This window comes from Haemorhous mexicanus, chromosome 2 (assembly GCF_027477595.1).
Source record: "Haemorhous mexicanus isolate bHaeMex1 chromosome 2, bHaeMex1.pri, whole genome shotgun sequence".
Classification (NCBI taxonomy): domain Eukaryota; kingdom Metazoa; phylum Chordata; class Aves; order Passeriformes; family Fringillidae; genus Haemorhous; species Haemorhous mexicanus.
In genome coordinates, this window is record NC_082342.1 from 51,942,537 (window position 1) to 51,955,071 (window position 12,535).

At 42.3% G+C, this 12,535-nt stretch overlaps 1 protein-coding gene across 3 annotated transcripts in view; it reads left to right on the forward strand.

Annotated features, from left to right (window-relative positions):
- The window catches only part of MTUS2 (microtubule associated scaffold protein 2), a 265,802-nt gene that overhangs the window by 211,421 nt on the left and 41,846 nt on the right, over window positions 1-12,535 (forward strand). For all 3 annotated transcript variants that reach the window (XM_059838810.1, XM_059838809.1, XM_059838811.1), the window contains one exon: window positions 3,412-3,620. In XM_059838810.1, coding sequence (XP_059694793.1) covers window positions 3,412-3,620 — 209 coding nt within the window. The remainder of the gene's footprint in view (window positions 1-3,411; window positions 3,621-12,535) is intronic.

A 12,535-nucleotide genomic window follows, 5' to 3' on the forward strand; every position in this document is an offset into this window, starting at 1 on the left:
GGGACAGTCACAGACTTTCCTCCATCAGAATCACAAGCTCCTGCATCATTTACACTTTTTGATGGGAGAGAAGGTGTCTCACAGGTAATTTCACCACAACTACATCTGGCCATGAAACAGGTTCCAAAATTTCTGAGTGCTGTTTCTAGATGTGTTTGTCTCTGTTACTGGCCTTCTCACATTCAGTTCCTTTTAATCAGTGCTGGGTTTTGATTGTCGTACACAAATTTTTGAGCTTTGAATCTGAAGAATTGCAAGGGAGTTTTGAGATGCAGAGTCTTGCAGGGATCTCAGTTTTATCCTTTGATGCAATACAGTTCCTGAGATCTGTGTATAGGAACAGGGGTCATAGATGCAAGTGCTCTCCTTCCACTCCATTTTAGAATGGAGCCAAATGCTTCTGGCATCTGTCACTCTACAGAATTCTTGATAACAATTGTCTCTTAGTAATTTGCTCACTTTCCTTACCAAAATGTTAGAAATTGGATGGTTAAAAGGCAAATAAATTGCATTCCCCATCTAAATCCTAATGGACAGTGTTAATTATGAGTATATTCTTGTTATGTTTCCTTAGTTCAAACACTCACATAGATAAAAAAGACTTGGGAGTTTTGAAGCGGATCAAAGGGGTTCAGTGATTTCGGCACACACAGGGTCTGCCCCTCTGGTCCCACCATCAGCAAAAAGGACATTGAGGATAAGGGCCAGCATCATTAATACATACCCTGTTTTGTGCAGAGCAACAGAAGAGAGACATCAATGGCAGAATAAGCTTACTAAGCTGCCTTTCAGACCCAAATGAACCGAGAAATTCAGATTTATCCCTGAGGAGAATAGCACCATTTAATTTACAAGGACAGCTTATAATACTGACAAGGACAACACAGAGATGTGCACTTCAAATCTTCCAGTGAACAGGAAGGCTAGAAAGATGTAAGGCTAAGCAACCTGACGGGTTTCTGTTTTAATTAAAGACTGAACTGATTTCAAGGGCTTTCCCCTACACTTCTCCCTAAGCCTTCTGTTGTAACATCACCTTCTTGCTTAAACAACTCAAGAATTTTTTACTAAAAAGACAGATATTTATGGCTCTTGCTGTTATGAGTTCCTTATTTTGTGGCATTACCTACTGCACAGCTAAGAGGTACGAATGGAAGAGTCTGTATTTTCTTATTATTGCACAAAAAGGTTGACAGGTTTTAAGTAACATAAAAATGGATAGAGGGCAATAGCCATGCTGCTTGAACCCTCTTTATGACAAAAACTTCTTATGCTGTGTTATTTGTGTCTTCCAATGACATGGCATGAGTCCTGACACTGCAGAACATGGTATTCTTTGTCACAAATGCAGGCCATGGACACAAAGAGTTTCAAAGGGGTTTTTTGCACTCATGGCTCTTTGCAGTTGCACTGTGACATGCTTGGAGACATGAGGCAGCGCCTCTGCTGGAGCTGGCACCCTGTAAGCTTAGCCTGGAGCCAGGGTGTAGCTGAGCAGGATAGAAGAGATGCTCCCAACAGCTCCACACAAGCTGAGAATCTGAAAAAGTAGGAATAGGCTCCTGGGGTATTGCTCTGAGGAAGCCGTACTGTTCCCCTGCCTGATCTCATAAAACTGCCCTTAGGATCTATTTGCACACCCAGACTACAGCCTTAAAGATCTTAAAGATCTAAAGCACATCTGACAAAGTTACCTCTGGAATTTGTAATGCTCTACTTTACAAATTGTCTCAGATTCATACCATCAGAGGCATCTCTGTGGAAGGATTCTTTGGCTTTTTAGGAAAGGGATAGGAGTCTTCATGGCAGAAGACTCTCTCCTATTACATTGATTGCTGGACACTGGCGGTAGACATGGTTTCTGTAGTGTTTTCAGGAACTGGATACTACAAATAAAACTACAAACTGCCCCCTTTTATCATATTCTTGCACACACAACCTTTTTTACTAACACAGAAATGTTCCAGGCCCACATCCACTGTCTCTAGTAACACATGGGACAGTGTCTGATTCCTATTTTCTCCTTCTTTCTTACTGACTTTAGCTTCTAGGGTAAAAGCTGGAGGATAATGGGAGGATCTGTTGAGGACTGGAGGTTCCTGGTCAGTATTCAGGAATGAGCTAAAGACCATCAGCTGAGGGGTAGCAAGAAAGACTGGGGGTAGCAAAAAACATCACTAGGCTGTGCAAAGGTGATGCCCAGCTGGCCATAAATGTTTGCAGAGAAGAGTCCTCAGAAAGCAAAGAAGGTAAAGCCAGAACAGATTTTCCAAGCAGTGGCTTGGGCAGCCTGATACCACCAGAACACTTCCCCTTCTTGCTTCATCCTCTTAACTGGGTATATCCACAGAAATGGATAGTTGACCCAAGCAGGATGTGAACTTAGGAAAAAAAGCCCCACTTTCCTGGAGTGGCTTGTCATGAGTAAGCTTCAGTTCTGGTGCCATTGATACAAACATTGATACACTCTACCCTAAACACAAGATACACAGGTGCTTTCACGTCTTTGTGCAGCATCAGGCTTGCTTCAAGCCAGCCTGGAGCACATCAGAGGTGCCAGAGTCTCTCTCAGCCTATTTCTGCAGGCAGACTACGTAGTGATTCTGGTGTGATCAATGATGCAGCCAAGCAGGGCCAGTGATGCAACTCTTGTGCATTGTGTGGCACTTGGTGGCACTTCAGTACATATCTGCTTACTGCTGCAACTTTGGACACGTTGTAAAGGTGAGGGCAAGAGGAACTCTCAAGGTAGACTGCAGTATTGTAGATAAAAAGTAATAGTGATATCCCAGTAGCAAGCAATCCATGCTGTGTTTGCATTCAGGGAGGGACAACTCCAGCCCCACATTGTCCTGTGTAGAGGCAAAATGAAATCTGCAAAGGCAAAGGAAAACTGGCACCTCAGTTGAGCCACCAGGCTGGTGGTACATGTGAACAAAGAAACCATGTGTAGAGTAGAAATGTCACCTAGCTGTTTTCCACACCATCAGTAAGATAAGGTGAATCCTCACCTGGAAGTGCCCGTTTCTCTCACTGCCAAGAGAGATGCAGACCTCTGTTCTTGTAGATGTCTAGCAGAGGTGAGCTGCTTCCTTCCTCCAACAACCTCAGTTCTCAGTGCTACACTCTTAGGACAGCTCTCCTCAACTTGTAGAAGACTTTCAGGCTCAGAGCCTGAGGTGAGATGACTGTTAAAAAGCTTTGAGCTTTGGCCCCTAAAGAAACATGAAGAAACATGAAACATATTTCACTTTTTTTTTTTTTTTAATTCTGGAAGATCTGTGCGAGTGCTACAGACCTTTTTTTCTTTTGTAGGGATGAGTCCCAGAGGCCACAGAAACACATAAAGGTCATGTCTGTACATGTAAACTAAGTGATCTGAATGGTCTTTTCTTCCCCCATCCTTTGCAGGACATCCCAAGCAAAGGCCAACCACCCCAAAGAATGGATTCTCCCCCAAACCAGGAGAGGGGCGAGACACTGAAAAGCAGTTTGTTCAGAAACTGAAGGAAAAGTGTGATGAACAGTCCCGCCAGTTAATCAATATCCAAGATGAGCTTAAAAGGGCCAGCTGTGGCTTTGATGTCTTTGCCATAACAACACAGTACTTTTTCAGGCAGGTAAGTGCAATGGGTGCTTCTTGCCACTGTAAAGATTCTTTGCCTTTACACCTGTCACTTGCCCAAATTTATTCCATAGTTACTGAAAATGTGTTCTTGGGACCAAAGCATGTAATTTCTTTACAATTATTATTATGAGAAGGGAATTCAGATTTCATAGAATTATAGAAAGGAAAACTGCAATGACAAAGGAAATCTGGGACCTCTGTTAAGTCATCAAGCTTGGGGATTGGGTGGCCAAAGAAATTGTGTGTAAAAGTGTAGCTGCCATCCAATCTGATAAGTTGAATAATTTGATGCCATATATTTTCAAATATATGGCATCAAAGGGTGTAGGAGCTTGGAAAAGGAAGAATTTTGAATGAAGCATTTGTTACAAGCAGAGGTTTTTAGGAGTAAAGGAGATGCAGAAACTTAGAAGGCCCAATCTCTGATTGCTAGAGCTGGAATGGAAAGTATAACTGAGATATTAACACTTGTGAGCAACCAAAGCTGTTAGAAGAAGGAAGCAATTTGATTTCCCACAATAATTATCAACTCTTCCTGTTCACCATGAATCGGGCAGGGTGTCCCTGTCACAGGGCTGCCAGTTCCTGAAGATGTTGGGATAACATTATATCAGCATGCAGAAGATTACACACAGCAGGTATAGAGAACATAAAGAAAATGTTGCTGGTAATTAGAGAATCTTATTTATTCACTTATTTATTATATATTTATTATATTTATTTCTATTATATTATATTTCTTTTTATTATATTATATTATATTATATTTATTATATTAAATGTTGCTGGTAATTAGAGAACCTTATTTATTTTTGACTAAAAATGAATACATTTTAAGACAACCAAAAAAACCATGGAAGACTTGAAGGTATTGCTTGTTTCAAAAGCTGTTTAGTGATCTGGGAAATGTAGCTGGGTTCTGAGGTCATTCACACCATGCCAACGTATTTTATGACATCCCAGGTTAATCTGGTGTCCTGGCTACTTTGTAAAACAGGCAGACAACCACCAGCAGTAGGACCCAAGGCTTGGATAATACCCTTGATGGCCTGTTTGTCTCCTTTTGGAAGAGACAAGAAAAAATGTTCTGTGTTAAACAGGAGAAAGAAAAGCAAGGAAACAAAACCTAAATTAAGTCCGTCTTAAAAATTCTGAGATACTTTATTTAGTTTTGGGGGTTTTTATATTAGTGGGAAAGGTTACCTTTGGATAAATAACCACGGTTCATGCTGTTCCATAAGTAGGAGCTGATCTTGCCAGGGAAGATTCACTGAACTGAAAAAACAAGGAGTTTTTTAAATGTCCTAAATATTTTAAATACCTTCCCAGGAGATCTTCCCCCTCTATTTTTCTTTAGACTTGACATTTCTGTATTTCAGGACTTGTTGGTATTTCTAAACACTTTTGGGTGGGTTTAGGTTTGAGGTTTTTTTTTTTTTTTTGCTTGGGTTTTTTTTTAGTTTGGTGGTGTTTTGTTGGGTTTTTTGTTGTTGTTTTTGTCATTGTTGTTGTTGTTTTGTTTGTGGGTTTTTTTGATCTGGCTGTGGAGTATCCTTGTTTAAATTAGAGAGAAATAAAAAAAGGCTGAGCATTGTCAGCTCAGCTTTGTCTGTGTATTGTCCACTGGGGAGAGATTTTTCATCACATGCCTCATTCACAATTTTTTGAAGGAACTCTCATATCTCCTTCATCTCCTCTGGATATATTTTAAATAAGAACAGCTGCTGGAACCGAGCTTTGAGATGACTGTTCTGCTGTTGGTGCATGTTGGATCTGTCCTGAAAATGCTTCCTAAATTGAACAACTCAGGTGTCTTTATTTAACAGCATCCTCTCCAAGTATGGCCAAGCATAGCTGCACCTCACATTCCCAGCTCCCCTGGACTTCTCAGAGGAGCTGGGAATTTCTCTGAATTCAGCCAGCTGGGGATTGATTGCAGTAATGCTCCTCTAAGTGCCTGGGGGTGAAAAATAATACACCTGCAGAATTTAAGTGCCTTCAGGTTTGGGCAGGCTTAGATGTAGATTTGTTCCAGATCCATGCAGATGTGGTACCTCCTTAGGAGTATGGCTGCTTTAGGCTCCATTTTTAGTGCATGCAGACATGTGAGCACTTCATGAAGACTATTTAAAGCACCAAAGACCTGAATTTCTGCTTGAGTCACTCGCCTGTCTCATCTGAGACTTCCAGGGAGCACCAAGGCTGCTGTACTCTTAAATTCAATGCTAAATTGAGAGCCCATATACAGTGGGACAATCTGGGACTACTCAAGCAGTTGTGTAACTGGGCAGTCATTTGTCTTGCAACATAGACACAGGCTTACAAGTTCCTGAGTGTCATTCAGAAATACAATCTGTAGACATTTTCTGAAGTGGCATTATTGTCTGAAAGCTTGAGCAAAATTGAGTTGGCTGTCTTTGAGTTAGGGCAGCATGGGAAAAAGTAAACTAACTTTTCACATTATAAAAATAATAACACTTGGGTGTATCTGTTTCTGAGATCCCTGCAGGCAGAATGATTGAGGTCTGAGTTGAACTGAGTGGAACAGCCCCGAGAGGTTTGGGGTTGGTTTGTCCAGCTAGCAGTTCCACTCTTGTGTAGCTGAGGGCCCAATCCCATTTTGATACTGGGGAGCCACTTTTGAGCAGATAGTAGTTTGTGTCCAATGTCTCTCTCTCCTTACATCACATCAAAATAATATTCAAAACATAGATTTTTTTTCTCAGATTTGGACCTAAATTCTGTTGTAAAATGTGCTCCTGGGCAGTGAGGACAGGACTGAGTCTTAAAAACAGCCCAAGGAGCAGTGTAGGTGGTAAGCAGATGCAAGTAGGCCCATGTCTGTGGCTCTCTCATCTTGCTTACACTGTTTATCATCTCTTTCTAAAGCTGACAAAAGCACCAAGGCAAGTGGTCCAACAGACATGTTTAGCTGTGTAGAGAGAGAGTGTTGTATGTAATAAAGAGTGTTGGACCACACCAGCAGTTCCTTTGAGTGCTGTAAGATTAAATAAATTATATGATCTTATAATTTTTTGCATTTGTTTTCTGACTGTTTCAGACCACTGCTGGATGGTATCCTGGAATCATCTCTCTTCCTCAGCTGAAAATGATCTTAATTGGCAAGATTCTTTTAATTGGCATCTAGAAGTGCGCAACATGCAGCAGTATTTAATGCAGACCCATTAAATGCCATTTAAAAGAATTTTCTGTCCTTGGGAAAAGCCTAGGCAATCAAAGCAGGTGATAACTGAGGCAATAGATGTAAAAAAATATTAAAGCAGTGGTTCTGACATAAGCATGAAAAGTAATGATTGCGGTGCCTGTGCAGAGCATGGCTTTTAATTATTATTTAATTAGCAGATGTATTAGCTTAAGACCCTCGTATATGCACATGACTCTTGTTGACTTTTGGAACTGCTTCAAATTGATTCTGAAGAGGAGCAGATTAAATTTGTCCTTAATGTTGTCAGATGTTCCTCTTGCCAATACAGCCCTCGTGCTGGTGTTGCAGAGCGAACAGCTGGCTGATGGGAGCTGGAGTGATACCAGAAGACTTTTTAGAGCAAATATTTCCAGAGCCTTGATCTGGATCACTCCTGACCTGCTCTGGCTCGCTAACCCAGTGACAGTGGCAGTCCTGGCCCAGTGTCAGCCCTGTTCAGAGAAGTGCCAGCAGTGATCTCTCTTGGAAGTGATAACAGTGCCATCTAAAGGGGAGTAACCCAAAGTGACAAATCCAGGAGAGAAAATCGTTCTGGCCAGAAAAAGGGAGGGGAAAAAAAAATCCATTTTCATATCTCTAGTACACCATAGAAGTGTTTGTGTTGAGGGCTGTTGTGGCCAAACTGCACCGAGGTCCTGGAAACTGGGCTAATGGCTCTCTGCAATCCAGCCAGCCCCAGCAGGCAGAAAGTGCAGTCCTAGGTCTGCCTCTGAAATTTCAGAGGAGGGCTCTAGAGCTCCAGTGCACGAGGAGAAGAGATCCTTTCTGGGCTGCAGAGCTTAAGGGTGGGAGCAGGTGAGGGGAAGGGTTATGCTGGGGTAGTCTGTCCCATACTCTGCTTGGGTCTGGAGGAGTTTCCAGACCTGCAGCGTGGCCTCTTGATATGGTTTCATCAGGGGAGAAACTCCTCAGGACAGGTGCGGGAAATGGATTTGATTTTGTCTCTGGGAAATGGATCTACAAATCCATTTCCCACAGACAGGTCCCAGCACAAGTGCAGCTGGATGAGCTGGGAATGGAGGAACCACAGAGATATCCTGATCAAGAGTAGGGACAACACTGCAGTATTTGGTGACATCTCAGAACTTTGTGTCTACCAGGACTGGGAAAGGCATGTCACCAGAGACCAGAGAGTGTGTGTCTGCACATCTGATCATGGGTATACAATATTCCATATATAATATACATATACAATGCATTCCAGAATGTATTATTACATTCTTACTATTCCAGAAAAGTAAAGACACACAGGAATAGCCTGCAAAATCTAGGATGGGCAAGGAAAACCTTTTCCCTCATTCGAGTAATGAATAGGTGTGTGCTGGTGTGTCTTTTTGAGAGGAATGTCCCTCTCCTGGGAGTGGACAATATGCCACCCAGTGTCATGTGACATCCTTGGCCAGATGCTAATGACCACTTGTGCTGGAGGCAAAATTGGTTATGCTGTTTATAAGTCGCTTGGCACTTCCCACCACTGCCTCCAAAACATTAATTTGGGCTGTCCTTATCTCAGGCTAAGCTGAAAATGGTTTGTTTTCACAAATGTCTCAGAGAATAAGTTCAAGAGAAATATATCTATTGTTCACACCTGGTGTTGGCAGAGTGGTAAGAAGCCAGCACTATCAGAAAGATTGACTTTCTGGCTTTCAGGGGTAATGATTTCCCAGCATGTGCAAAATATGTTTGAATTTGGCCCAAGAATAGAAAAGTGCCATTCCTCCCTCCTCACTGTTACAGTCCTGTATTGAGCAAGTTCATTCTTTTCATTGCTCCTGATGAAGACCAGAGCAGTCAGAGCAGTTTAATATTTTCATTCTGTATCCTGAAAAAAAATACACTTTGGTCTCATCAAACAATGACAGTTTAGGGTTATGTATCAAAACCATTGTATTGCAAGGAAAACTAAACACTTTGTTTACTTGGGAGGAAAAAAATAGAAAGAAGCTCTGTCATCATTTAGAGCTTTCTGAAGTGATTTTTAAGGAGAAATGCGCGAAGTTTGGTATGTGGGGCTATTAGTTATGGTAAAACAGAGCAGTAGGAATCCAGAGGTGTGCTCCATTACATACAGACATTACAATGAAAGCTCTGTAGATGGAATGGGACCTGCAGGCCACTTACACATGGTCAGTCTACCCAAGGAATGGATTGGGGTTTGTGAAATTAAGGAAATCACCTTGTGCAGCCCCCCTGCTTATTTGCTGTGTGTGCTAAAAGTCAGGCAGTGAGTAGGTAAGGTGCTATAGGAAAAGGAACCTTAAAGCAGCTGAGTATCTCTCCCCTCCTCATCTTTTGGGTACCTGGATCTTACACTGCTTCCAGACAGCATGGCCAGCTCTGCTTCAGGCCCTGCAAAACAGAAGGAAAAAGGTGTAGGGAACCTCATGGCTTCTCCTTGTGTCCTCAGTGACCTTCTTAGACACACTGCTGTGACAGAATTGCAAATTTTAGTTTTGGAAGATGGAAGGATGTGCTTCCCAGGGAAGCACTGGTTTAGTTACATGGCCTTGTTTTGAAAAAAACCCCAAACAAATTAGACTGTGTTTGTATCCTTGGCTGGAGTCACATAAATGGAGACACTTGGCTAGTTACACATAAATATTTTAAATTTTGAGATAAAAAAGAAATAGCCCCAGGCATTCTAATGTTCCCCTTGAAGAGTTTTAAATGGCCATTAAAAATTAAAGGCCTCTTTATTTACATGTTGTCCTTGAAGAGAAATATTTTTAGGATGCATGCCAAGCATCAGGTAAAAGTGGATTTATTTTCTCCTGTTGTTTGTATTATCGATCTGTCTGTAAGCAAGTAACTTTGACAGCCTTGGTTTTATACTGCATTCAGAGGAAAAACACTTCAGAGTCAGAAGTGGTTCTTGTGATGCTGGCAGCCTCCAAGGTGGGTCAATGTCTGGGCTTGAGGGATTTGGCAACACATTGGAAGTGGTGTGAAAAGCAGGGATGAGTAGTAGGGTGCAGTGCTATTGTGGCCTCTCATCATGCAGAGGTCAGGGAAAACCCAAACCACAGTGCTTCCATGCTGTTCTTTAGGTTCAGCAAAGGAGTCAATGGAAATGTGCACCTCTTTTGAATTCCGTGCATTTTAAATTCCTCTCTTACAGCAAAGAGGCAATATCCTCAGATCAATCATTGTTTGCTTTTTTGGTGGTTTGTTTTTTGGAGGTTTCTTCCTTTAATTGATTACTCCCCAGAGGCATTCTACCAAGATTTTTAGTAAGAATGTAGCAGAACAAAGGCTTTACAATTCGGCGTAGATCAATAGGTGCAAGGTTCATATTTGAAAGTATTAATCACACCAGAAACTGAAGAATTTCTCTGTTTCCATGTGGGAACAGAAATATTTACCAAATGAAAATTTATAGATACCTTTCAGGAAGTGAATAAGGAAACCATAACTCTCATTAGCAGTGGAGTGGACAAGATCTGGCCTGTCCAGGTGAGAAGGATCCCAACCTCTCTTTGGGAGTCAAAAAGCAGAGCCTCCCTTCAAAAGCAAACTTTTCAGCTCATCTCTTGTTTTACATACATATTTGTGTGCATTAAGTATTTTTAACAAGACCGAATGTCACTCTTAAAACTGGCTGTAAAGGGGGAGGCCATGCCTCAGCTCACAGATAATCTTCAGAAGTCATTTCAAAATGAAATTTTTGAACAGAAGTCTAAAGAAGGTTAGAATCAGCCTAGAGAGGGGTGAAATACTGAGTTCCCCTCCCAGAAGAAGCAGTGACCACTGAGTAACTTGACACATATTTACTTGCTGGTGGTTACTTCTCAGTAATCTGTCCCTCTGGCAGATCCAAGTCCTTCTTTCCTATGTGGCCAACCTCAGGCACCACCTAATCCCTCCTTCTGATGCCCATCACAGCATCCCAGGAGCTCTCCTGCCCTCAGATACACATCCATGGCCTTCCCTACCTTTTCCCTGCTGAGATTTTCACACCTCTGGCAGCAATACTTTTGTTTGGTGGTTTTACATCCCCCTCAGGTCAAAGTAGCACAGCCATCAATATAGACATGTCCAATATTGACCTATATTGGCATTATAATAATATTGGCAACAATGATCAGTGCAATAGAACTTCAGCTTTTTGAAGTGATCTTAATACTTCTAAAAAAATGAACAATTTATTATCCATAATAAAGGTCTGTCAATGCTAAATGTTCATTAAACCAACTATGTGCCAGCTTTTTAATTGCAGGAATATTAGGGTTTTGCCATGACAAAACATAAAGGCTAACCTCACTCAAAAAATCAATTTTTTGTCTTCTTATTTACCAGTGGAATACAATCTGTTTAAGTTAACATTAGCTTGTGTTTAATCAAATTACACAGAACAAAGAACAAAAAGATGATGGGATTGAACTGGGTTTGTTAAAAACAGAAAGCACTTGGCTGATTCAATGTATTCCTCTTTGTTAATATTCGAGTTCTATATAGCATTCCTAATAGAAATGAAGACATTAAAGTTCTTGTTATTCCACAGTCATCCCAACGAGTGCCAGACATTTTGAGGATGACACGAAGATGATGTCCCAGTCCTGGAGCATTTAGCATCTAAATAGGCAAGAGCCTGATGAAAACTGGTGTGTTAAAGTGACTTAGTCTGGAGATTACCATAGATTTAGTTTCTTAGAAGATTTATTTGGGAAGTGAGGCACGTGTTTGTGTGTGGGTGCACGCACCTGCATGCACACAAGCACACTGTGTTGTGTGTTCTGCTTTCAGGTACCCTCTGGGAAGAGAATCTGCGTTTCCAGTGGCTGTGCAGGGGATAGGGCTAGAGCACCAGAGGGCCTGGGGTCACCAACAGGGTCGCAATGATAGGGACTCTTGGATGAGGACTGGACAGTGAGATGTCCTGCCAGTGTGTCACCCAAGTGCAATAGTGAGGGCAGCCAAGAAGTCCCGGCAAACCCACATACAGCAGGAGGTGCAGAGGCAGCAATGGTTGTGTGCATGCAGCTCTGTGAGCTGTAGAAGAGAGCCCAGCGAGCAGTTTCTCTTCTGCAGACAGAGAGACTCCCACTGTTCATGTTTACTTACACCTAATGGGCGTGATGAATATTTTACATCCCACACAGGTTCGTCCCATCTGCCCTTGTTGGTGTTTCCAGTGGAGCAGTGAGCACACGGCTCCAGGCAGCTCCAGAAACAAGCAGCAGGACGTGTCCTCAGCAGCACTGCTGGGCTGATGGCTGCTTCTCAGGCAAACAGACCCCACAGCTACTCTTATTACCACACTCTCATTTCATCTGTGGGGGAAAATTAGCTCTATTTCTTCCTTGGTTTGTTTCGTTGGGGTTTTTTAAATTGCTTGGTACGCTACAGTCAATGAATAGACCCAGAGCGATGCTTCTCCTCCAGGGACGTATTGAGTGTGTGCACGTGGATTGTACAAGAAGCCCTGGCACCTTTGGTGTGCTGGCTGGGGAGTACTGGGGTTCCCCACCATTCACCCCAGAGGTGCCTGGATTTGGGCATTATTTGAGGCTGGAGGTGCCTTTATACACCTGAGCTTTGGTACCCCAGGCATTTGGCTGCACGCTGCAGGAGGACCCTTTTGGTTCCATGACTCTTCAGTTCTGTGCAGGGTCTTGGCTTCCCCAAGAGCAGAGAAAGCTGTTTTCCCCCTTCTTCTGGAATATTGCATCACCTGGCACATG